Source organism: Rana temporaria, chromosome 1 (assembly GCF_905171775.1).
Source record: "Rana temporaria chromosome 1, aRanTem1.1, whole genome shotgun sequence".
NCBI lineage: Eukaryota > Metazoa > Chordata > Amphibia > Anura > Ranidae > Rana > Rana temporaria.
The window spans coordinates 254,531,810-254,559,471 of NC_053489.1; the positions used below are offsets into that span (position 1 = coordinate 254,531,810).

At 44.3% G+C, this 27,662-nt stretch overlaps 1 protein-coding gene across 2 annotated transcripts in view; it reads left to right on the forward strand.

Moving 5' to 3' along the window:
- The first annotated feature begins 859 nt into the window (after positions 1–859).
- RBM23 (RNA binding motif protein 23) overlaps positions 860–27,662 on the forward strand; it is a 43,795-nt gene continuing 16,992 nt past the window's right edge. Inside the window, exons 1-5 of one of the 2 annotated variants that reach the window (XM_040354286.1) lie at positions 860–975; positions 12,001–12,097; positions 20,238–20,371; positions 20,481–20,534; positions 21,930–22,085. In XM_040354286.1, coding sequence (XP_040210220.1) covers positions 12,026–12,097; positions 20,238–20,371; positions 20,481–20,534; positions 21,930–22,085 — 416 coding nt within the window. In that variant the 5' untranslated portion in view covers positions 860–975; positions 12,001–12,025. The remainder of the gene's footprint in view (positions 976–12,000; positions 12,098–20,237; positions 20,372–20,480; positions 20,535–21,929; positions 22,086–27,662) is intronic. The other variant, XM_040354281.1, reaches the window with a different exon arrangement.

Genomic DNA, 27,662 nt, shown 5'->3' on the forward strand with positions numbered 1-27,662 from the left:
GTCCTGGAATGAAGGTGCCCGGGACAGACGTGCAAAATGCGGGACTGTCCCGGGCAATTCGGAACACGTGGTCACCCTACTCCTACCCCACAATTTCTATTTCACCCCACCCTCACTTACCCCTCTACTACCCCCCCAACAACAACCCCCCAATCTCCCAAACCACCCCTCTGCCTGCTCTTCCTAGGAGATACGAATTGGTAATTGGTTTGGGCGAGTACTTAAAAAAAAGTATCGGTACTCTGTGTTAAAAAAAATGTGCATCCATATTTCCCATAGTTTTTAGGCACTAGAATTACTCCAATTAATATACTCCAACTCCAATTAATATACACTTATTTGGATTTTTTATAAAACACATGTAGCAAAATACATTTTGGCATGAACCTTTGAAGACATTTTCTAAATGTTCTGTCTTTTTTCATTTATATCATATATCATTCATATTGCAAACAATTAAAAACCCAGTGATGATCAAATACCACCAAAAGAAAGCTCTATCTGTTTGGAGGGGGGGGATGATAAAAATGTAATTTGCTTACAGTTCTGCATGACTGCGCAATTACCAGTTAAAGCAGCACAGTGCTGAATAGCAACAAATACCCTGGTTGTACAAGGGGGGTAAAACCTTCCAGAGGTCAAGTGGTTAAAGTTGCCACAAAAATACCAAACAGCTACTGGCCAAAGCGCTTTCAGTCCTACGTTATCCAATCACCATTCCTCGGGCTTTTCTATGTGTAACAGGAAATAAAACCAAACCCCGCCTTCCTCACACACTCCTTGTTGTTTTCTTATTGGTCGCCGATTTGTTGACTCCGTGCCTTTATTGGTTTTGTCGTCTTTGTCCCGCCTCATTTCCTGACGGTAACGAAACTCTATTGGTTGGTGTCCCTTGGTTCCGTGAGCGGAAGATTCTGGAACGTAAGGCTCGGTCGCCATTTTGTTGCGTTGCGTACGGAGGGGTTACTGGAGCGGGTGAGTGCTTTAGGCGGATGGGTTTGAGCAGTGGCGGGCCTAAGGACGTTTATTCGTTATGTACAGAGCTTGTTGTATAGGGCGGAAGGAGAAATGTGTGCGCTGAAGAGGAAAGGAGATGGCAGCAGTCGTTGTGAGAGACGTGTGTGCAGGGAGAGGCGTTCATTGTGTGTATAGTCCTGTGTGTGTGCGCGCGCCTCTTCCTTCTTCCACAATACAGATCACTTCATCCCTCCAGGTGTACAGGGCAATGTAATGCCACTGAATGTGTCACTCCTAGACATCACACGGGCTGCAGGCCTTGCTTGGCCTATACAACATATGGAAAAGGTCATGGCAATACACATTGTTTACAAGGCATTGTATTTAAAGCGGAACTAAAGTCTGCAATACTTGCCATTGCTTTAAATGGGTCAAGGCCCTGTTCTTTTAGGTGGCACACAGGGGTTATCCTGGCACACAGGTTCTATGCCGGAATGTAAACTGAGCCGTGTGTGAGCAAATTGGTGTACTTGAGGACTGTGTCTCTTTCCTTTTAACCACTTGCTTACTGGGCACATAAACCCCCTTCGTTCCCAGGCGAAATTCCAGCTTACGGCACTGCATCGCTTTAACTGTCATTTGCGCGGTCATGCGATGTGGCTCCCAAACAAAATGTATGTCCTTTTTTCCCCACAAATAGAGCTTTATTTTGGTGGTATTTGATCACCTCTGCGGTTTTTATTTTTTGCGCTATAAACAAAAAAAGAGCGACCATTTAAAAAAAATATATATATATTTTTTACTTGTTGCTACAATAAATATCCCAGTTTTTTTTAAAAAAAAATATTTTTTTTTCTCAGTTAAGGCCGATACGTATTTTGACGTATTTTTGAAAAAAAAAAATTCGCAATAAGCGACTGGTTTGCGCAAAAGTTATAGCGCCTACAAAATAGGGGACAGAATTATGATTTATTTTATTTTTTTAATAGTAATGGCGGCGATCTGCGATTTTTATTGGGACTGCGACGTTATGGCGGACACATCGGACACTTTTGACACAAATTTGGCGCCATTCACATTTATACAGCGATCAGTGCTATAAAAATGCACTAATTACTGTATAAATGTGACTGGCAGGGAAGGGGTTAACACTAGGGGGTGAGGAAGGGGTTAAATGTGTATCCTAGGGGTGTTCTGTGTGGGGGGAGGGGGGTGACTGGGGGAGGTGACCGATGCTGTGTCCCTATGTACAAGGGACACAGATCGGTCTCCTCTCCTCTGACAGCACATGGAGCTCTGTGTTTACACACAGAGCTCCACGTCCCTGCTGTGTTACCGACGATCGCGTGTACCCGGCGGACATCACGGCCGCCAGGTACACGCATTGGCTCCCGAGCGATGCGCCGGGACAGTGTTTACCCGCTGCGCGCCCCCCAGTGGCGCGCGCAGGTAATGTTTTCAAATGACGTCCAAAGACGTCCAGTTGGCACTTGAGAGCCGCGCTGTTGACGTCTTTTGTCAATAGCGCGGGTCTCAAGTGGTTAAGAAAGAGCCTACTTTAACCACTTCAGCTCTGTAAAGTTTTACCCCCCTTCCTGACCAGGCCAATTTTTGCGGTACGGCACTGCGTCGCTTTAACTGACAATTGCGCAATCGTGCGACACTGTACCCAAATATAATTGCTGTCCGTTTTTTTTTTTTTTTTCATCCCACAAATAGAGCATTCCTTTGGTGGTATTTGATCACCTTTTTATTTATTTTTTTGCACTATAAACAAACAAAAAAAAAGTAATTTGTGAAGTTTTTGCTATAAAACACATCCAATAAAATGTAAAAAAAATCAAATTTCTTCACCAATTTAGGCCAATATGTATTTTGCTACATGTTTTTGGTTGAATTTTTTTTTCCAATAAGTGTATATTGGATTGGGATAGATTCATACACTTTATTTATTTTAACTAGTAATGGTAGCGATCAGCTTTTTTGTTTTTCAGGACTTTGCGGTGGACAAATCTGACACTAAGGGGGTTATTTACAAAAGTAAAATCCACTTTGCACTGCAAGTGCACTTTCAAATGCAGTCGCTGTAGATCTGAGGGGGGCATGCAAGGGAAAAAAAAAGTGTTTTTGCTTGCACATGATTGGATGATAAAATCAGCAGAGCTTCACCTAATTTCAGAGCTTCCCCTCAGATCTACAGCGACTGTACTTTCAAGTGCACTTGTAGTGCAGAGAGGATTTCCCTTCAGTAAATCAACCCCTAAGTGATACTTTTTGGGGCCCATTGACACCAACACAGTGATCAGTGCTTTTAATGAGCTGGGAAGGGGTTTTCAGGGGCAATCAAAGGGTTAAATGTGCTCCTAGGGAGTGCTTTCTTATTGTGGGTGGGGGAATGCTGTGACTAGAGGAAAACGGATCCGTCTTCCTGCTTGGCAGAAACACAAGATCTCCATCTTCCTCCCGCACAGAAAAGCAGTCTGCTTTGTTTACAGAGGCAGATTGCCGGTTTGCCTCTCCTGACTAAAGCCCCGTACACACGATCTGAAAATCGTACGAAAAATGCCGCTTTCAAAGCGGTCGTACGATAATCGGATCGTTGGTACAGAGCTTTCGAGAGCCGATCAGGACAGTTCATCCGATATTCTATCGGACATGCACAGAATTTTTTTTCGTACGATGCCAGATTAAACGAAAATCGTATGATCAGTACAGCTGTCATTCGAAAATGCAATAAAAATGTATTACAACACATGACATCACTTCCGATTTTTATTTTTTCGTATGAGAATTTTCGTGAGTTTAGTAAACTAATCAGATTTGACGGGAGATTAGCATGTAAAAAAAAAAAAATATGGACGATCGTTCGTCCGATAATCGGATCGTGTGTACCGGGCATAAGAGAGGAATCACGCACAGGTACATGATTTTGCGCTTAAGGGCCACCCTGCTGCAGTTAATGTACGCGGGGCGGTCCTTAACCACTTTCCATCTGGCCTATAGCATAATGACTGCAGGGCGGTGGTTCCGTTATCCTGACGTCTTTCAGGATAACAGCCAGCGTGCACTCGCGGCGATCGGTGGTCTGGCATGTCATTCTGACACACTGATCCCGGTAAAGTCTATGATGGAGACTTTACCACGTGATCAGCTGTGTCCAATCACAGCTGATCACGGTGTAAACAGTAAGAGACGGCTTTTCCTCACTTGCATCTGAGACGCGCAAATAGAGGAGAGCCGATCGGTGGGGGGGGGGGGGGGATCTGTGCTGATTTATTACCAGCACAGCCCCCCGAAGATGCCCACCATTGATCAGCGCCCATATGATGCCTATTAGTGCCCATCAGTAATTCCTGCCAGTACCTCCCTATCAGTGATGCCAATTAGGGGTGCACATCTTCACTGGCCTCATGATTCGATTACGATTACCCTGTCCACGATTCGATTCCGTGATGCATCTTGATTGCTGCGCACGGTTTTCATCTGTTATTAAAAAAAACTCTCTGCATGTAGCAAACTGTAAACACAGCAGACAACTTAGAGGAGCTCCAGACTGACCCCAAAATACTACAATAGATGGACAGAGACTGCGGACAATGATACAAGAGATGGATCAGAGACTGCGGACAATGATACTAGAGAGGATCAGAGACTGCGGACATTGTCCCCATAAAGTCCTGCCAAACGACAATGTATGCCGTGTTATAATTTATGGTTTGTATGTCTTATTGTCTTAGTGATTGCTTCACATCACAACTTCATTGATACCTTTTTTTTTGTATGATTTTTAGTTTTGCTCATTACTGCCCCACACATGCAATGCATGGCTGCATGTGTGTGGCTGTGATGAGCAAAAGCAAAAATCATACAAAAAACAATGAAGTTGTGATGTTAATCAATCACCAAGACAATAAGACATGCATAAACCATAATTAATGTTGAAATGGCATAGTCATGCTCAATGGTCACTTTAATGTTTTCATAATTTGGCAAATTTGCAATCCACATAATGGTGCATCAGATATATGATATACAATGTGCCCATCAGTTGCTGCCAGTGTGCCCATCAGTTGAAGCTACTGTGCCATCAATTGCTGCCAGTGTGCATCCCCCAAGATAATGACGACTCTGCTGGTCTCTAACTCCTGTCAGTGATCTGCTGCCTGCGTCTCGGGTCTCCCACAGCAGCCTGTGCAGTGTGAGGTGAGCCAAGGAGGAAGGCTCTGGGAAGTCGGGACCGGGTCATCACTTGTCAGGAATTGGGGGACACTCGCTCCACGTGTCTCTCACATGGTGACAGGCGGCTGGGAATGCCGTCAGCGGTGGGGCCGGAAAGGAGGTGCGGCTAACAACCACGGCTTCTTCAGCTGCATCAGCAGGGGGCAGGAAAAGAGGCGCGGCTAAAGCCCACGGCTCCTTCAGCTGCATTAGCGGGGGCGTGAAAAGAGGCACAGCTAACGCCCATGGCTTCTTTTGACTGCTTTCAGACTCAAAGGGCATATAGCGGTGCGCAGGTGACGTCATAAAATCGATTAATGCAAGTCGTAGCATCGATGCCGCATCGTGGGTGGTCGAATCTCGGTACTACGATCAATTTAAACACCCCTAATGCCCATCAGTGATGCCTACTCATCAGTGCCCATTAGTAGTGCCCATCAATGAAGGCGAAAATTAACTTCTTTACAAAAATGTTATAACCGAAACAGGAAATCTTTTTTTGAAAACAAAAAATTGTCTTTTTTAAATTTGTTTAGCAAAAAATTAATACCCCCGAGGTGATTAAATACCACCAAAAGAAAGCTATATTTGTGGGAACAAAATTATAAAAATTTGATTAGGGTACAGTGTTGCATGACCACGCAATTGTCATTCGAAATGCGGCAGCCCTGAAAGCTGAAAATTGGCTTTGGCAGGAACCGGGAGGGGGGGGGGGGGAGAGTGCCCGAGATTGAAGTGGTTAAGCAGTTAGAGCATCTCGGATCGTGGTAAGGAGCCTCTGACGGAGGCTCTTTACCACAGGATCGGCTGTGAACAATCATGGCTGATCAGAGTGAACCAGGAAGTGCTGATAATTGATTTTCTCGGTTCGCGCTCACAGGGAGAGCCGATCTGTCAGAGGGGGGTGTGCGAGCTGATACTCAGCACGTTGATTATCAGAGCAGCCACCATTGGAGGTGCCCATCATCTGCCAGTTAGTGTCCACCCAAAGTGCCAATCGGTGCCTCATCAGTAACGCCTGTCGGTGCCCTTCAGATTCCTCCTCGTCGGTGCCGCTCATCAGTGGTGCCCATTAGTGCTGCATATCAGTGCCCATCATTTCTCAGTATTAGTGCCTCTTCATCAGTGCCACCTTATCAGTGCCCATTAGTGCAGCCTCATCAGTGCCAGTGTGTGAAGGAGAACATTTTATAACGGAAACAAAGAAACACTTTTTTTTCAAAAATGTAGTTTACCAAGAAAAAAAAACCACCAGTGGTGATCAAATACCAACAAAAGAAAGCCCTATTTGTAGGAAGAAAATGATAACAATTTAGTTTAATTTCATTTAATGGGTACAGTGTTGTATGTATGACCACACAATTGTCATTCAAAGTGCGACGGCTCGAAAAGCTGAAAATTGTCCTAGACAGGGAGGGGGAGTTCCCTGTATTGAAGTGGTTAAAATTGCATGTACTCGTGGAATGGGGTCAAACTACACTACTTAAAAATCTCTTCTTTGCGGAGCTTTAAAAATGTCTACAGTGTACCTGTTTAGAGTTAGAGGAGGTTTAGTGTTAGAATTATTGCTCTTGCTCAGACATTTTGCTGTGATACCTCACGTGTGTTGCAAACACCATTTACATATAAGGGCGTGACCTACGTATTCACTACCGCGCACAGGGGTGCTTTAACCATTTAAGGACCCCTTCACGCCGATATACGTCGGCAGAAGGGCACAGGCACGTACCTGTATGTTGCCTTTAAGAGCCCAGCCGTGGGGTCGCAAACGCGCCACCTGGTCCGAAGCTCCGCAGACCCGATCGCCGCCGGTGTCCTGCGATCGGTCACAGGAGCTGAAGAACGGGGAGAGGTGTATGTAAACCTCTCCTTAGCGCCCCCTAGTGGTTAACCCCTTCACTGCCATTGTCATTTTTACAGTAATTGGTGCATTTTTATAGCACTTTTCGCTGTGAAAATGACAATGGTCCCAAAAATGTGTCTGCCATAATGTCGTCACGAAAAAGATCGCTGCCATTACTAGTAAAAAAATATATATATATTAATAAAAATGCCATAAAACTATCCCCTATTTTGTAAATGCTATAAATTTTGCGCAAACCAATCGATAAACGCTTATTGCATTTTTTTTTTTTTTTTTGGGGGGGATATTTATCATGGGGGGGGGGGGGAGTAAAAAAATATTGAATTTTTTCGATTTTAAAAACACCCGATTCTGCTTCCAAAAATGAGCCTCAATCTAATGTTAAAAATTGATTTTCGGGTGAACTCCCGCTTTAACCTCCCTGGCGGTATGATTCTTTCTGGTTTTAGGTGCTGAAAGCGGTACAATTATTTTGCATGAAAATTTGGTGTTTTACATTGTAGGCCTGTAATTCTTAGGAATAACTCACTTAAATCTGTCCAAACATGAGTCTAGTAGATATCCCGGGTATGATAACGTTTGAAACACAAAATCATAAATTATAATATAACTATAACAAATAATAAAATAATTATAATAAAAATTATTCATTAATGTAATCAAATCAAAAACACTGAAATGTGCTCAGTTGCAGAATTGTCGCTGTCATTACTTTTATTTTTTTATGACGAATTTGCTCACAAATCGCTATCGCTCAATTCTGCAAGTGATTATAATTTATTATCGCTGTTTTCTAGCTGCTCTAAAATCACTTTTGACATAAAGGGACACTTTTGGTTGCTATGGACAATATACAGTTTGCAGGCAGAAAGAACAGTTTTTATTATATAAAAGTACATGTAGGGCACTGGACAGACCACTAGGGACAAGGGGGGTGTGTATTTTTTACATACAGTACTGTAATCTATAAGATTAGTGTACTGTATGTAATGTGTTTATTTACTTTTTTCGAATTTGGCGCCGTTCTCTGCACCTGTGCGTCGTAACGTCGCAGGGAACGGAGATCGGCGGGACACTGTGTGAATCAAGCGAGGACGCCGCTCGCTCACACAGCGGGGATTAATCGCAGGATCCAGGGACAAGGTAAGTAACTTGTGCATGTGGATGCTGCGAGGCGGCCCCGAGTCTGGGTCAGGGATACCGCTTTTGGTATTGAAATCTTACCCCGAGCCAGACTCAGGAATACCGCCAAGGAGGTTAAAGCGACGCTATGCCAAATTGTAAAAAGTGCACTGATCAGCAAGGGGGTAAAATCTTCCGGGGCTGAAGTGGTTAAGAGGAAAATAATGTTTACTTACGTCTCTCCGGTCCTCCAAGGGCATGGAGATGAGTGGTGGCCATCTTGCCATCGCTTCTCTCTAGAGATGGGCTCGGGCGTGTTCGGGATCCCACCTGTCCTATCCGACCAGGAAGCTGACACTACAGACTGCTAATCACAGGCAGTGAGACATTTCCTGATCTGTGCAGCTGCGGACTGGGAAATGTCTCGCTGCCTGTGATTAGCTGTGTACAGTGTTGGCTTCCTACCGGAATCAGACAGGTGGGATCCCGAACATACCAGAGCCCATTCCTATGTCTCTCTATGGGGAAAAGACTGCCGACACTGCATGGTTCCCGGTCTCACTGTTCTGTAACGAAAGTCCGGAAAAGACTAACCCAATTGGACCCTCTATTCTCTTTAATGTGTAGTTTGATGTTAATGGACTTGTGTTCTTTTGCAACCAGCTACCTACGATCTAATCTGGCAGAAAAACATCCATTCCCCTCTGTCTGATGGGATCAGAGGGCAGATGGGTGTAAACAGACATCCGGTCCGTTTTACATCTACCTGCCTGTAGAACAGAGTGGGCTGTGTCCATGTCCGCCCTGCATAAGTGGACCTGTCATCTGGCCGCTCTGCTCCCCTGCTAAAAAACCCCAGCTCTAGCACATGTGTATTTCACCTGTATTTAGGTGCGTCAAAGTGGTGTTCCGGCCGAAATTAAACTTTTTAAATACAAATACCCCTATAATACACAAGCTTAACCACTTCAAAACCGCACGCCGTCATATGACGTCCAAAAAGGGGATCTGTTATCCCGGGTGGATGTCATACGACGTCCTGTACTTTGTGCAGGGATATCTGAATGATGCCTGCACCTAGAGGTCTACAGGATTCTGCTGTTTTTTACAGCGTGGTGTGGACCAAAAACTTGCCTTAAAGGGTCACTAAAGGAATTTTTTTTAGCTAAATAGCTTCCTTTACCTTGCTGCAGTCCTGGTTTCATGTCCTCAGTGTTCGTTTTTGCTTTGATGTTGCTGTAAATCCTCTCTGTTCTGGACACTTCCTGGTTGCCTGTTTCCTGATAACCACAGTACTGGGAGATTTCTCACGGTGGTCACTAATCAAGGAGGTGTGATTACTGTGTGTAAAACGAAACTGGATTGGTGCTGAGGAGTTTTAGACAAAGTATCACTGCTCTCTATTGGCTGACTGCCCTCTAGTGGCTCTCTGTACATCAGAGAACCAGCAAACAACAGCAAAAACGAAACTACACTGCAGGCACATTATATGATTGTTTTTTTATCTATTTTTAATCATTTTTAAAAGGAATCAGTTAACTATTATGTCTCTATGCCCTGTAAACAGTCATTTCAGCTAAAAAAAAAATTTCCTTTAGTGACCCTTTAAGTACTATTCTTGGCGGCGCACCCGCTGGTGAGTACTTTTATACAGGGGGTTCGACATGTGGCTCCCCCGGTGCGTCCACCTCTGCCTCCGTGGGACTTGAATCTGGTCCTCTCGGTGCTTCAGGATCCGCCGTTTGGAAACATTAGGGAGATTCCTCTATTGACGGTCTCTCAGAAGGTGGCCTTTTTGGTGGCTATTACAGGGGTTGACAAATTTGCTTGGAATCTAGGAGCCAGCTAAAAAAGTTAGGAGCCAGAAAACGCGCCCCGTCCCGACGAGCTTGCGCGTAGAAGCGAACACATACGTGAGCAGCGCCCGCATATGTAAACGGTGTTCAAAGCACACATGTGAGGTATCACCGTGATTGGTAGAGCGAGAGCAATAATTCTAGCCCTGGACCTCCTCTGTAACTCAAAACATGCAACCTGTAGAATTTTTTAAACGCCTATGGAGATTTTAAAGGGTAAAAGTTTGTCGCCATTCCACGAGCGGACGTAATTTTGAAGCGTGACATGTTGGGTATCAATTTACTCGGCGTAACATTATCTTTCATAATATAAAAAAAAAATGGGGATAACTTTACTGTTTTATTTAAAAAAAAGTGTAATTTTTTTCCAAAAAAGTGTGCTTGTAAGACCGCTGCGCAAATACGGCGTGACAGAGTATTGCAACGATCGCCATTTTATTCTCTAGGGTGTTAGGATAAAAAATATATATAATGTTTGGGGGTTCTAATTAGAGGGAAGAAGATGGCAGTGAAAATAGTGAAAAATGACATTAGAATTGCTGTTTAACTTGTAATACCAACGGCCACCACCAGATGGCGCCAGCTTACACATCTGGTAGTAATAACTTGTAATACCAACGGCTCACCACCAGATTGCCCACCTTCCAAGCCAAGTCGCCAGGACCCTATTTCTAGTCGCCATGGCGACCGGGATTTGTCGAGCCCTGGGCTATTACATCAGTCAGACAGGTTTCTGCGTTGGCGGCCTTGTCTTGCAAGGCTCCTTATCTGATCATCCATAAGGATAAGGCGGTGCTAAGCCCACTGCCTTCTTTTCTTCCTAAGGTCGTTTTGGCTTTTCATCTCAATGAGGACATTGTACATATGAAAGCAGTGTTCAAACCACACGTGAGGTATCGCCGCGATTGGTAGAGCGAGAGCAATAATTCTAGCCCTAGACATCCTTTGTAGCTCAAAACATGCAATCTGTAGATTTTTTTTTTATTTTTTTTTTAAACGTTGCCTATGGACATTTTAAAGGGTAAAAGTTTGTCACCATTCCACGAGCAGACGCAATTTTGAAGCGTGACATGTTGGGTATCAATTTACTCGCGGTAACATTATCTTTCACAAAGTTTCACGATGTTCTGTCTCTGTACTAGGCGATCGCGGGTCACCAGGCAGATATTGAGTCTGCCCGACGCACGGGCATGCTCCCGCAGTGGAAGTGCGCTGCCAGCAACTGCGAGAACCGCTGCCAACCTGCCGCAGTATATGTGCGTGAGCTGGTCATCAAGTGGTTGAAGTAGCTCAGTGCTGAATAGCAAAAAAATGCTCTGATCCTGAAGAGACTAAAACCTTCCCGAGAGTGAAGTGGTTAACAGAAGAAGAAAAATCATCTCTATTAGAAATGTACTCTGCTCCTAAGTCCTATTGTGGGATGACGGCTCAGCAATTTAACAGACCAAAAAGGAGGAAATAAGAGAATTTCACGGTTAGGCTTCATATACACGGGGGACATTTATACAACCTCTCCTGAACGATTTAAGTTGACAGATAGTAACCCACTTTTAAAACATCCATTTTGCCGCGTTTAGCAGCGTTGTGCTGCGTTTGCGTTTTTAGAAGCATTTAAAAAAATATATATTTTAAATGCCCAAAAACGCTTATAAACGAATCGCTGGTAAACACTGGTTACCGCGTTTAGAAGAGGTTGGCGTTTGAAACGTGGGATACTTCCGCATCTGAACTAATTTTTTTTGCCTTCAAAAAAGGCCTATAAACGCAACTGCCTAAAAAGGACAGTAAACAAACCTGTGTACATGTACACATAATATAACATTGAATGAGTTCAGGGACAGTTGAATAAAGTGTCCAACTGCCTCTGAATGTCCGTTTAGCAAGCAGCAGTGTACATGGGACCTTAGGGTTTACATATAACTGGATGATCAAATAGCTGTATGTCTCACTATGGTGATATTTTTTCTTTTATTCTTTTTTTAGAATATCAACTCATTGGTTAGCAGACATGGCATCAGATGACTTTGATATTGTGATTGAAGCAATGTTGGAGGCGCCTTATAAAAACCAAGAGAGGGAGGTAAGTCTAAGAAGTGATATAAAAAAAAAAAAAGCAAACTTTTTTTTATTTTTTTCTAGGTTAAATACTAGAGGTGCTTTTCTTCTATTGGCATGTGCTGTATGAAAGCAGAATTGTATAGTCTGCTGGCTGAATACAGTTCTTATGTCCGTTTCTTAAAGCCAAGTCCATAACCTGCTGTATATCGAGATAATTTGGTAAAAAAAATGAACACAGCGAAAAATCATTGCAAGTCAGATTCTATTTATGATATTGGTTCAGTTTGGTCATTCTTACTCCATACTAGTCTTTCTGCCTGAAGCTGATGGTGGTTGGCTTATGTACAGAAGTTGTCTGGTTAGATTGTTGCTATTTTTATAGAGTGACCGCATAATTCTGCTGTTGGCCCATTTGCTAGAACAATTTAGGGCTTGTAGATGCATGCAGTATTTCCTGTTTTAGACATGCATTTTAAATACAGGTCAGCAGCTTTTATTTACTTTAATACAGTAGTGCTTTTTTACTTTAATGGCTGCATTTGACCAGAGATGGTATACCTCAGTAGGACCTGCTGTGCATATATAGAAACAAAAAGCAGGTCAACTATAGCCTCAGAACGGTCAACCACAAAGCACCACATCAACAGAGAGGGTCACCAATGCCATTGCATTTGTACTGTGGCAGTGTCTTGGGTAGGAGTTCAGTCACCATTTCTGAAAAAAGTTACATTTTTGCGCATTCAATGAAGTAACATTTTAACTCTGGGGTGCATTCTGATATATTGTGCATAGATATGTTTCTGTGTTGCTGTTTAGTAAAAATGTCTGAGGTTGCAATGACTTGCTTGTGCACTTTAGATCTTGCTCTTTGTTGTGTAGGAACAATTTTTGTATGTAAATCCTCAGTGACTGCTTTTAGAGAGAGAGTGTGTGTGTGTGTGTGTGTGTTTTTTTATTTTTATATAATTTCAATTTTTGCATACAGCCTTTCTAATGGCCTGTTTTTAACAAAGGAACTTAATTCAGTGTATAAAGCAACACTAAAAATGTAACAATTGTTTTTACAAATTAACACAGCACAGTGGGGTGTGTGTAATAAAAAATATATATACCGGTATATAAAAACATATATATTTTTTTTTTCATTTTAGATACAAGTACCTGGATGCTTTATTAGATAAAGTTCCATCCACTTATAAACTAAATATAAGCCACCTTCACTGAAGGCTTTAAAGAAGAGACTAACACTTTGCAGCCTCCGTCTACCTAGAAAGGGGTGCATTTGATTGTGATAGGTTCTCTTAAGCCATGTTTTCTTTGTAGCAGTAGGTTAGGACTTGGTTAATGAGAAACTGCTCTAAATGGGAATGATTCGTTTAGTTATACCAGTTAATGAAATCTGATATAACTATAGTTCTGTTCACTGTAAGAATTGTTAGGGTATGTACATGTTTCAGACATACAGTATACTGTATTTATTGGCGTATAACACTCACTTTTTTACCCTGAAAATAGAGGGTAAACTGCCTGCGTGTTATACGCAGGGGGCTGTGGAAAGTTTTTTTTTTTTCCCCTGAAACTTCCCTCTTAAAGTTAGGGTGCGTGTTATACACCGATTTAAATACGATAACTTATCCAGTTCATGTCCTCGTACCTCTTCAGTTTATCCATGTGGACATCGATAGTGCTGTTCTGATCTCTTGTGTTCTGTCTCTAGTGTTTTCTAAAATACCAGAATCTAAGGCATCCTTGCAAAGAAAAGGGTAAATACATACCCCTTACACTGCTAATCTCTGCTATATTTGCAGGCTCCATGGTATTCAGCAGGTTCTGTAGATTTTACAGACCCTGGATACCTGAGCTGTAGGAGGGGTGTGTGTTAATCCTTTATACTCACCAGATTTATTTGACCCCTAAAGCTTAAAAACAGTTCATATAGGGCTCAACAACAACTACAGATGTCTTTATTTCCTCCTTGTCTGTGCGTCTCCTCTTTCACATCTGCATGGGGGATAGGCTGCATATGGGAGATGGTGCACACAATGAGATTTACACTTTTGGTTATGGCTTTATGCAAGCATCATTTTATATATGATTTAATAGATCAAGTTCATTGTGTTGCATACTACACTGTATAGTTTTATTTTTTGGTTGCACCTGCTAGAGGCTGCATCTGGGAAGTGTAGAGGCACAGACCACAAGGAGGAATTCAAGACATTTGAAGTTGTTCATTGAGGCCTATAATCAGTTTTTATGTGTTGGGTGTGAAAGAAATCTGCCAAGAGTTTGATTATTTTTCTTTTTTTTTATGGGACAGAGAAATATAGTATTACAATGTAGCACATTGTTTTGATTATAAATTACTTTTTTTATGGACATTATATACAGTATCTCACAAAAGTGAGTACACCCCTCACATTTTTGTAAATATATTGCATCTTTTCATGTGACAACACTGAAGAAATTACACTTTACATTGTAGCAAAGTAGTGAGCGTACCGCTTGTATAACAGTGTAAATTTGCTGTCCCCTCAGAAGAACTCCATAATGGTGGCAGCCATTATTCTCCAGCACTGCCTTAACCCTCTTGGGCATGGAGTTCACCAGAGCTTCACAGGTTTCCACTGGAGTCCTCTTCCACTCCTCCATGACGATATGGCTGAGCTAGTGGATGTTGGAGACCTTGCGCTCCTTCACCTCCCGTTTGAGGATGCCCAACAGATGCTCAAAAGGGTTTGGGTCTGGAGACATGCTTGGCCAGCCCATCACCTTTACCCTCAGCTTCTTTAGCAAGACAGTTGTTGTCTTGGAGGCGTGTTAAGGGTCATTATCATGCTCTGCTTCAGTATGTCACAGTACATGTTGGCATTCATGGTTCCCTCAATAAACTGTAGCTCCCCAGTGCCAGCAGCACTCATGCAGCCCCAGACCATGACACCCCCACCACCATGCTTGACTGTAGGCAAGACACACTGTCTTTGTACTTCTCACCTTGTTGACGCCACACACACTTGACACCATCTGTACCAAATACGTTTATCTTGGTCTCATCAGACCAAAGGACATGGTTCCAGTAATCCATGTCCTTAGTCTGCTTGTCTTCAGCAAACTGTGGGCTTTCTTGTGCATCATCTTTAGAAGAGGCTTCCTTCTGCGAAGACAACCATGCAGACCAATTTGATGCAATGTGCGGTGTATGGTCTAAGCACTGACAGGCTGTCTCCCCCCCTCACCCTTCAACCGCTGTAGCAATGCTGGCAGTACCGGTACGTCTATTTCTCAGGCAACCTCTGGATATTGTGCTGAGCATGTGCACTCAACTTATTTGGTCGACCATGACGAGGCCTGTCCTGCTAAACCTCTTTAGTCTTGGCCACCGTGCTGCAGCTCAGTTTCAGGGTCTTGGCAATCTTCTTATAGCCTAGGCCATCTTTATGTAGAGCAACAATTTATTTTTAGATTTGCAGAGTTCTTAGCCATGAGGTGCCATGTTGAACTTCCAGTGACCAGTATGAGAGAGTGAGTGTGAAAATGCCAAATTTAACACACCTACTCCCCACTCACACCTGAGACCTTGTAACACAAGCGAGTCACATGAGACCGGGTAGGGAAAATGGCTAATTGGGCTCAATTTGGACATTTTCACTTGGGTGTACTCACTTTTGTTGCCAGTGGTTTATGCATTGATGGCTGTGTGTTATTTTGAGGGGACAGCAAATTTACACTGTTATACAAGCTGTACACACAATACATTGTTGCATAGGGTCATTTCTTCAGAGTTGTCACATGAAAAGAGTTAATAAAATATTTTCAAAAATGTGAGGTGGTGTACTCACTTTTGTGAGATCCTGTATAAGTGTGGGAATTGATGTATTCATAATCACTCTAAGATGCTAGTCCATTTCTAGAAAAGCAAAAATATATTTTTTTTAATAAAAAAAATCGTATATTTTTTTTAATTAGAGATTGGGAAGTAAGTTGCCCTATAAACAAAGTAACTATATACCTGGATTTTTGGTCTTGCTTTACTATGGGACTAAATTTTACTTTTTTAACCATGTAGCAGAAAAAACAAAATGTAGAAAACCGAGTTACTTTATTCTCTATTTCAATCCTTTTCTATTCAAAGTAATAACTTGTATGTGCAAATACCCAAAGGCTCCATTCACACTTGTGTGATTTGTTGTGCGACTTTGGACATCATAGCCACAGCCCATTTCTTTCAATTGTATCATTAAAGTCGCAGAGACTTTGAAAAAGGTGCCTTCAATACTTTGGTGTGACTTTTGATGTGACTTGGCTAGATTCACTAAGTGTAAAGTCGGATCAAAGTCACGCTGGAAGTGAATGGAGCCTCACACTGATAATTCTGAAACTCTGCAAATAGCATAACCTTTACTACAATATGCCTGTCCAGTAAGTTCATTTTAACAATAATTGAACTTTTGCCCTAAAAAGCATTACAATTTTGATAGATGGATAAACCAAGAACAGTAATTCATTTAATGCTCTTTTTGACCATCTTCACAGATAATTTGGGAAGCTCAAAAATAAAATTGTTACTGTTCGTACTATTGGTAGTTGGTTTCTAAGTTTTCACTGCTGGTGCTCCTCGCCCACTTACCTGTTATAAAGAGAGCCTGTCAATCAATAACACACTGCTCCCTTTCTCTTCATAGAACCTAGTCCTCCTCCCTGCCCTGCTCTTCCGGGGAAGGGCCTTGAACAATGTTTGACGTCAAGACTACCACAGGACCAAAGCAAAGATCTGTTTGTGGGATAGGGGTTTAGCTCCTTCGGCCAGAGGTGGTTCTGCAATACAAGGGGCAACACATTTTATTAACTTAAAAGAGCATGGTTTAAATTGTACAAGTTGTACTTTCTAATATTTACACAGAACTACGGACAATTGCTGCCTTAGCCATAGATGGTTAGAGTCCCGTGTTGAATAATATGTGAATATATAACTACTGCTGAGAAAAGTAAGTGATCTAGCTATCTCCCAATGCTTACCTGTACCCAGTGTTTTATCATATTGTGGTCATTAGTGTTAGCATTGTTGAAAGCATTGTGACAGAATAAAAGCTCCCTCTGTTTCATTGGTGTGTAAGGGACACCCACATGAATGGTGTTTCTATGTGTTTGTCCTTTGCAGTGAATGTAGCATAACTTAAGAATGAGGTCCAAACAGCTGAAATGTGATATTCATATCGCATATATACATCTTTTGTTTGGGAAGAAGTGAAAAAAGTCATGTTTGATAACTGCCACTTATTTATTTCCGGGGGGGGGGTGATTTTATATAGTTAGGTGGCACAGTTAGGACTGCAATTTCACTCGATTTGCTTTTAACCAGAAAAAATTCACGCCATGGGTGCCCCTGTCAACACCAGCCAGCTCAACAAAAGTTAACTGAGTTTTTTCACAGGTGCCAGGTAGAAAATTGTTAGCCGAATAAAATCTGCATCCAATTAGATGCAGGCAACATTTGGGGTGTCAGAATAAAATGGCAGCAGGGTGATTCCTCCATCCACCCTGTATAGCGTGGATAAAGGAATCTGATAGATTTTTATTTAATTCAGCCCAAGGATCCAGTTGTATGACCTGCTTAAGCAGCACCGCTAATGTGTTCTTGGCATAATGCAGATAACAAGGTTAAATATATTGTCCCCTTAAACTGAACTCCAGGTGTGGCTATTTTTGCATAGTTACATTTGTCCAGCTTGGACCAATGTAACCATGTATGTTAAATACCTGGCCAGTCTCTGTGGAAGCTGGAAATTCAAAGCAGGCATCATTACTACAGTGATTGCTGCTGTAGTCTTGCTCCCATGCCAAGTGACTGCCCTGCTGCTTAGTGAGCACGGGAGGTTGCTCGCTAGCTAGGCATGGGTACCATTCAGAAGAACACCTTGCATTTTCTCAGCGAATACAAAGTAATCTCATTTAGATGACGGCAGTCGTGACATCACCGCCCCACCTCTCCACTTTGTGCTATCGGAGAAGGTTTTGCATGCATTAAAAAAATGCAAAGTGTTCTCTGATGGTGCCAATGCAGAGCAAGTGATCACTAAGCAGCAGGTCAACCATGCTGCATGGGACCCGGAAGACAGCGGAAATCCCTGTATTAGCAGTGCCTGTGATCTCCAGCTTTTGCAGGGTTTTTCCGGGTATGGCACATAACATGGTTACATTGGTCCAAGCTAGACCAATTTTATATGTATACATAGTAAAATAGTGATAAAAATAATGATAAAAATCATCAAAAGTCTCTCTCAATAAAATACAGCAGTGCTAGTGATCAGAACACAGTTCAAATCCGATCACTCATTCACATTCAAAGAGATAAATGAAGGTAAAGTTCTCCAGAGATCAGAGGGTGCACAAATATTCCGTGACAGAAAGGGGTGCTCTTCAAGACAATTTCAACTGTCCATGATTGGTGATATCACTCGTGAGCCGAGCAAATCCAGTGACCATGTCCCCTCAAGGATGTCTACTCACCAGATTGATGTTAAAACAGGCTTTGAACAGTAATGTCATCGAATTCCCTCTTCCTCATGGAGATGATATTCCAGCAGCATGCAGTACTCCTAATAACCATCCGGTGTCAGGGCACATAAAAAAAGCTCGATATGGTGTGATATCATTTCTGGCGCTCTCAGAAGAAGTCGGAAGGACGAAACGTCAGGGCGCAATCTCGCGATATTTTGATATACATACGCCTGACGCTGTGGTTCAGCTGCACTCCAACTAGGAGAGTGATCGGGTGTGCTAGCGGTAAACGCTCGCATTCACGAGGTATCCATCACCCTCTGTGAGCTGCTGACCGGCTGAAAGGCATTACACTCTGTATCTGTTACTGCTCTGTGGAGCTTTTTTTGTTGCTGTTTGTATGCATGATTTTTAACAGCATGTTAAAATAAAAGTTTTTTTAAATGGTATCGCACCATATCGAGCTTTTTTTATGTGCCCTGACACCGGGTGGTCATTAGGAGTACTGCATGCTGCTGGAATATCATCTCCATGAGGAAGAGGGAATTAGATGACATTACTGTTCAAAGCCTGTTTTAACATTAATCTGGTGAGTAGACATCCTTGAGGGGACACTGTCACTGGATTTTCGTATGTTTTGCTCGGCTCACGAGTGATATCACCAATCATGGACAGTTGAAATTGTCTTGAAGAGCACCCCTTTCTGTCACGGAATATTTGTGCACCCTCTGATCTCTGGAGAACTTTCTTACCTTCATTTATCTTTTTGAATGTGAATGAGTGATCGGATTTAAACTGTGTTCTGATCACTAGCGCTGCTGTATTTTATTGATAGACTTTTGATGATTTTTATCATTATTTTTATCACTATTTTACTATGTATACATGTTTTGTTTTATTTTGAGCAGCTGCTTTATCCATATCCTAGCCATAGGACATAGATAATTTTATTTGCAGAGTTGTAAATACCTATAGCCCCATAAGCGCCGAGAGTGTGAAATTAGGCCTATTTTCCTACAATTTGTTTTAGACCAATTTTATAGATGCAAAAATAGACATTAGCTGAAATTCAGCTTTAATGTATGTGCTTTTTTTTTTTGTTATTAAAACATTGTATGTGCTTTTTTGCTGGCTACTAAAGCCTAGAACTGAGGGGAAAATTATGGTGCTAAAGGGGATGTCTATACACTATTACATGCTAGTCATTGTGTGTGTATGTGTTTGTAGCTCACATCTATGCTTCATTACTTTGCTCTCAGTGTGTACTTGCTAAAAATCATAAAGAAATATGCCCTCTGTTTGCTCCAGGCCGAGGAATTTGAGACAAGATACAGTGGGAAATAACCCATAATAACTATTTTTTGTATCAGGTAAGGTATATAATTAAAGGTGCACTCTGCTGATCTCTGTTCATCCTCCATGTAAGGTCATGTATTAATGTCAAGAAAATATGTAGGTAGTTTGGAAATTTTGATCCACTGGCTGAGCTTTCAAAATTCCACTCTGTATAGCTGTTATTTTTAATACCTAGCTAATAAGATTTTTTTTCTCTGTGTTCTATCTTTCTGCTCTTTCCCTACTCTGCCGCATTATCTTCCATATAATTCTATGTTGGGACCCCCCTGACCATCTTCTGTCGGTGTGGCATTTTTTGTTGGGCTGAACAGGAAGAAACTCCCAATCCAGAGACCAACAATAATCAGGCAAATGAGACCAACAATAATCAGGCAAAAGAGACCAACAATGAACAGGCGAAAGAGACCAGCAGCAGCCGGTCTGGAAAAGCCAGTAGCAGCAGCAGGTGGGGTATACTTTTGCCATCAGGGATTATTTTTCCTTTGTTATTTTATTTTGTTATCTGTGGTCCCTGTACTGCACAGTATGTAATTGCATATATTCTTTGTTTTTAGGAGAAGTAGAAGTAGGAAAAGGAGCAGGAGCAGAAGTCATGATCGACGTCGAAGGTAGGTGTATACCTCTTTTGAAAGCGAGTTTTAACATAAGTTTCCAGGAATATATAGGCGGTCCCCTAGTTACAAACATCTGATTTACAAACGACTCCTACTTACAAATGGAGGGAGACAACAGGAGAGAGGAAATCTACCCCCTAGGAAGGCAAATTCTCTCCTGTAATGTCGTGTACACCCGATTGAACATTCCGACAACAAAACCATGGATTTTTTTCCGACGGAATGTTGGCTCAAACTTGTCTTGCATACACACGGTCACACAAATGTTGGAAATTCCCATCGCCAAGAACGCGGTCACGTACAACACTACAACGAGCCAAGAAAATTAAGTTCAATGATTCCGAGCATGCGTCGAATTGATTTGAAACATGTGTAGGATTTTTGTGCGTCAGAATTTCATACAGACAATCCGAGTTTTCGATAAGAACTTTTATTGTTGGGAAAAATTGAGAACCAGCTCTCAAACATTTGTTGCCGGGAAATTCCGACAGCAAATGTCCGATGGAGCCTACACACGGTTGAATTTTCTGACAACAAGCTCACATCGAACATTTGTTGTCGGAAATTCCGACCGTGTGTACGCGGCATTAGTTATTATGGGGATAAAGGTGTCTTCACTGATGCTTTATCACCAAGGCTTATTTCCACAACAACCCAAAATTTTCAAAATCAAATTTTCATAGGGACAGAAAGTGAAGTGAAATCTTCTGAACAGGAGCACAGACGGCAAAACAAACGTTACAGGGGTCTTAACTCTTCCCTATGCTATCCAAAAAGCTTAAAAATCGTTTTTTTTTGCCTGCAGCTTCACTTAAAAATTGTACCTGTTCGACTTACAAACCGATTCAACTTAAAAACAAACCTATCTTGTTTGTAACCCAGGGACCGCCTGTACCCTGTTTTCTTTTACTAATTATGATGTTAACCAATCCCTTACTAGTCTACAATGCTGCTCCGCACCACAGTATTGAGAAATTAAATTAAGCGGTCTTTGCTACCTCAAATATGGGGCATCGGCACGTTTGTCTCTTATGATGGATACTCGGGAATGTTTGCTGTTCTTAAAATCCTGAAGTGTCCTTTATTCTTTATGTGGACTCCAGCCTTTGTATTTTTTTTTTCATGGTTGTAAGGGATACTGGAGCCAGGTTTTTGCGGAGGTAGAGTCAATTTCCTTTATGGTGCACATAGGTTTGTTTCCTCCAGTGTGCCATAGGAGTGCTAAGTTATGTCAATAATGGCTAGAACTTGAACGCTCAAGCTCTGGACCCACACATATTGCTATTGGGTATGCAAGTGATCAGCAGCCTCACCATAATTTCCATGATGCAGACTGTTGGGGATTTTCTAAATGGATGTACATTTTAAATCTATCACCTTGTCACTCAGCCGCAGTCGGAGTAGGGACCGGCACAGACGTCGGGGCAGCAGGGATAGACACCGAAGCCGTGAGCACAGGCATAGAAGCCGCAGCCGGGGAAGACGACACAGCTCAAGGAGTCGTGATCGCCGGCGAGATGAACGTTCCAGACACCGTAGTCCCGGGTGAGAAACTTTTACCATGAGGAGTTTGTGTGTGTGTGATTCCTACAGATTTGGACAGCTACATAATTATGTTGACTCTTCTTAAAATTAGACTAGTGTCATTTAAGAAGCTTGCTGATTAGAAATGAAAAATTACATGGTTTGTTCAAGATAGTACTAAAATAGTTTGCTTTAGGGCCAGTTCACACTTGAATCGTACAGAAATGCTGTCTGCGTTTCCTGTGCGATTCAGTGCCGTGTGGTTTTCGTGGGCTGAAATCGCATTGGATTGTACCAAAAGTAGTGCACAAACTACTTTTAAAAACACACCAACTGAATTGCATGATACTGCGGTACCATGCGATCCGGTGCTGCAAATGCACTGCATTTGCATTCTGTAATTGTGTTAGGAGTACATTGACACTCACAGCAGATCGCACACCCAGTACATTTTATATGCAGTGTGGGGAAACTTGCACAGAGTATCCCACGCTGAGTTCTGGTGTGAATGAGCCCTTAGTGTATATTTTTATTACCTAAAAAGTAGTTTAACCCTTTCACGCCTAAGCCCATTTATGACATTTGTTGCTTACTAGGTAAAATCCATATTTTCTCTTCCGTTCATGGACGGACACAGCAGCAATTGACCTTAGGGTTTATTATCCTTCCTTTCAGGAGATGACTAGGCAGAAAAAAAACAGCACTTCAAGTGTTAAAACACTTCTCTCAGTATAGCACCTCCCAGGGGGCAGGGTCCCCCGGGTACATCCCTCTCTCTGCATCATGCAGCCCCAGTTTTTTTCTGCCTAGCGTAAGGAGAAGACATGGCTCCTCTGGGCCCATGTGCTCTGGAGATTTTTTGCGATTTCTTTTGCTTTTATTTTTATTTTTTCCTGCATTTTTGGGTCCTGGGATCTACAATCAACTGCCGACTGGGTGACAGGCTGGATCCTCGATCCTTGTAGTCCCCCCCCATGTTCGGCCATCGAGCGTGTGCCGGCCTTTAGCTACGCGCTGGGCCGTCCACGACATGCCCCGTTGCTCCAGGGGTGGCTGGTGAGCTATTCACTCCAGGGCACACATATGACCGGTCTCTATGGCCGAGTCAGTGTGCCGGGCCGACAGCCATGCCGTAACTACTTTAGACGTTGGGTCTGTCTGGAATGCCTCTAGCCGGTGGTCGCAGGATGGGTGAGTAGTTTCCCCTTGCCTTGGCATAGTGGTCTGGCTGGTGCATTCCCGGGGAGGTCGATCGAGGGTCCGCCCTGCTTTACTCTCTCCCTTCCTCTCCCTCCTTCCCCGCATTCTGGGTGGCGGCCATGAGGTGGGGGCTCCGTCCTACCTGGGGCTGTGACTGCTGTGGGGTGCTGTATGTGTTTTTTTTATGATGCTGTGTGGGGGGGTGGGGGAACCTGCAGGTCTGGTACGTTTGCCGTGTTTTTGCTGTTTTTTTGTCATTTATGTGTCTTTAAAAATGTGTTTGGCCGCCATTTTGCCGGTGACAGGCGCTTTTATTGACGATCAGCTGCCATTTTTCTTGTAGCCTGCATGCTGTTTTTTGCGTGTCGGTGGCCATCTTGGAAGGTTTTTCGGCCTCTAATGACCAGATTAACGGCGCAAAAAAGCTCCCAGCACACTTCCTGAGGGATGGCACAGCACAGGCAGCGTTTCTAGCTTCTCAGCAGCACTACAGCCTGGTCGGGTGGTGAGTCCTCTGGGGGGTCCCCTGCTCTCTGTTGCAGTCGGGAGGGTGGCCTGTGGGTCTTGCCTTGCAGTCCAAGGGTGGCATTTACAGTGGGTCAGCATGGCATCCGAACCGGAGGCTTCTACTCCAGGCATGCCAGAGTTAACCCTTAGTGCCCCTGTTCCTTCGGCCTCAGTGGATGTTATGACGGCAGTCCTTGAGGCGTTTGTTGCCAGGATTGAAGCGGCGAGTGGCCAGAAGGGGGGTAAAAAGCGCCACCCCTCCCTCCGCCTTCTTCTGGGGATGTCTCTGACACGGAATCAGGCCCTGCTACTGCGTCTGGCCCTGGTTCTGTTATGTCAGAAGATGCAGGCCTAGCCCACACGGACAGTGAGGATGACTCTGCTTCAGGATCCGCGCATGATAAGGCGTTTGTTGGAGCTCTTATCACTGCAGTGCGGGATACTCAAAAACTTGAGGATTCGGCGGAGATATCAGAGATGACCGTACCGTTTGGGTTCCGCAAGCCGCCCCGCACTGCGAAAGTGTTCCCTTGTGTTCCTTATCTGAACAAATTGTTGTACAAGGAATGGGATCGGCCGCAGAAAGTTTTTGCTGTTCCAAAATACTTTGAGGTCCATTACCCTTTTGAGGAGGACTTCTTAAAAAAGTGGATCTCTCCTCCGGCAGTGGACCCCCCTGTGTCCAGACTGAACAAGGCTACCACGTTGCCTGTGGAAGGGGCTCCCGCCTTTAAAGGGTTACTAAAGGAAAAAAATCTTTTGCCTAAAATTAATGTCTGCAAGGTAGACGGACAGAATAGTGTAATGATTCTGTTAAAAAACGAGTAAATACCTATTAAATTCCTTCATCTATATCACCTCCGGCATTCTAGTTTCTGTTCTCTCATTCACTTCCTGGTTTGCATCGTTTGTTCATGTAAGAACTACATTTCCCAGTATGAATTGTGTCACGCCCAGTAATTCACACCTCCTTGAAGTCTCTAACACGTAGAGAGCGTCCTGTCGCACAGATGTAGTTCCCAGGAGGGGGTGAGCACGTTACTGACCACCACAGTAAAGCCTCCCTTCACGGTGGTCAGTAAAATCAAACAAGCAGGAAGTGAACAGAACGGAGAAGAAATAGAGCAACTTCTGAGCAAAAACGAACAATAAGGAAGTGAAAAGAGGAATGTCTGCAGGTAAAGGATGCTTTATTATGAATTTTTTTTTTCCCTTTACAACCCCTTTAAGGACCCCGCAGATAGGAGAGCTGAGGCTGTGGCCCGCTCCATGTCCACAGTGGTGGGGTCGGCGGTGAGCCCGGTTTTGGCCGGGGCTCTCCTGTCGCAGACACTTACCGAACAGGCAAAGTCCTTGCTGCAGGAGCTGGGGGCGCAGAATGCTCCTGAGCTCTGTGTGGAACTGGCCGACCAGTTGGTGCAGGGCCTAAAGTTTGTCTGTGAGTCGGCCCTGGATACGCTCCCCTTGCTCTCCAGGGCCTCCGCCTACGTGGTGGTGCTACGCCGCCTTGTGTGGCTGAAGTGTTGGTCTGCGGACCAGTCTTCTAAAAAGGCCTTGTTGGATTTACCCTTTAAGGGTGAACGGCTTTTTGGGGCGTCTCTGGATGACATCATAAAGGATGCCACAGGAGGTAAGAGCATTCTGCTCCCGCAATCTTGAAAGGGTAAGGAGCCTCGCCGTAAGCAAGGGCCCTCCTTTACTACCCCCAAGCGTTTTTTTCGCCCCCCAGGTGTGTTAGGAAAACATTTCCAGGGTGCCAAGGCGCCTGCTGAAGGACAAAAGCGCACCTGGTCCTGCAAGCCCAACAAGCCTGCGGACAAGCCTGCTTCTGCATGAAGGTCTGCCCCCGCCCGTCTCTCGGGTGGGGGGCCGGCTTCGCAAATTCGTGGCTCGGTGGAGGCCTCTTTCCGACCGATGGGTTTACGAAGTAGTTTCCTCGGGGTACAAGATAGTTTCTCTTGTCCACCAAACAGATTTTTTTCCTTCCAACCTCCAGCTTCCCCCGGAACGCCCTGTCAGGGGCTGTTCAAGATCTGCTGGTCAGTGGAGTGATTGTACCAGTTCCCTCAGCGGAACGGTTTCAAGGGTTTTACTCCAATCTGTTTGTAGTCCCCAAGTAGAAAGGGGTCCGTCCAATCCTGGACCTCAAGGCCCTCAACTGTTTTGTCAAAGTACAGAAGTTCAAGATAGTCGGTTCGCTCTGTAGTGGCGGCACTCCATCAGGGGGAATTTCTGGCGTCCTTGGATATCAAGGACGCGCACCTGCATATCCCCATATGCGAAAAACACCAGAGATTTCTGCGTTTTGCGGTCGGGGAGGACCACTTTCAATTTGTGGCCCTCCCGTTCGGCCTGGCCTCGGCACCATGGGTTTTCACCAAGGTGCTCGCTCTGATTCTGGCTCTGCTGAGGTAGCGCGGGATTGCTATCGTAGGATACCTAGACGACCTTCTGAGAGCTTCTTCAAGCTCAGAATTAGAAGAGGACGTGTCTATCACCTGTCAGCCAATTCGGTTGGCTATTGAATGTCCAGAAGTCAGTACTGGTACCGTCTCAGTGGCTGGAATACCTGGGGTTGATTCTGGATTCCTCAGAGGCGAGGGTTTTCCTCCCAAAGGAGAAACTACAGACGCTGCAATCTGCGGTGCAGCGGTTGGCGACCCAGAAGTGGTCGTCGCTTCGCTTTTGCATGGGGGTTCTGGGTCTGATGGTGGCCTCTTTCGAGGCGGTCCCGTATGCTCAATTCCACACGAGTGTTACAGAAAGATTCTGTCACGTTGGGACACGCTCCCTTCGTCTCTGGATTACCAGATTCGGGTGAGTCGCCTGTTCAGGTCCTCCCTTGTGTGGTGGCTGACATCTCCGGTACTTCAGACCGGAAAATCGTTTCTGCCGTGCCATTGGACTGTGGTTTACGACGGAAGCCAGCCTCTCCGGCTGGGGGGGTGTCTGGGGTGTCCAGTCAGCCCAGGGGCGCTGGACTCAGGAGGAGTCCCGCCTGCCAGTCAATGTCCTGGAGCTCTGAGCGATCCGGCTGTGCCTCTCCAAGTGATCTCTGGGTCTGCAGGACCGACCGGTCAGGATCCAGTCTGACAACGCCACGGCCGTGGCGTATGTCAATCATCAGGGGGGCACACGGAGCTCGGCCGCAGCGACGGAAGTCACGCACATTCTCCGGTGGGCCGAAAGATACGTTCTGGCTCTGTCGGCCGTGTACATTCCGGGGGTGCAGAACTGGCAGGCCGACTACTTGAGTCACACACCCGGAAGTGTTTCAGGGTCTGTGCCAAAGATGGGGCACTCCAGACGTGGACCTTCTGGCGTCCCGTCTCAATCGGAAGGTGTCACGGTTCGTGGCCAGGTCAAGAGACCCATGGGCGGACGCGTCAGACGCGTTGGTGACGCCATGGGGTCACTATCGCCTAATCTACACCTTCCCTCCTCTGAAGCTTCTTCCTTGCCTGCTATGCAGAGTGGAAGCGGAGGGGATACCAACGATCCTAATCGCTCCAGATTGGCCGCGCCGTTCCTGGTACGCGGACCTGGTGCGTCTGGTGGCAGACGTCCCTTGGCCTCTACCTCTGAGAGTAGATCTTCTGTCGCAGGGTCCTATCTTTCACCCTGCTTTACAGTCGCTGGCTTTAACAGCGTGGCTGTTGAGAGCCAGGTGCTGAAGGACCAAGGCCTGTCGTACTCGGTGATCTCTACCATGCTACGAGCACGAAAGTCTACGTCGCGAAAGATTTACGATCGTACTTGGAAGGCCTACATCTCTATGTGTGAAGAGATGAAATGGCACCCTCGTACATACGTGATGTCCCGGATTCTGCTGTTCTTACAGCGTGAAGTGGATCAGGCTCTCGCCTTAAGTACGGTTAAGGGTCAGATTTC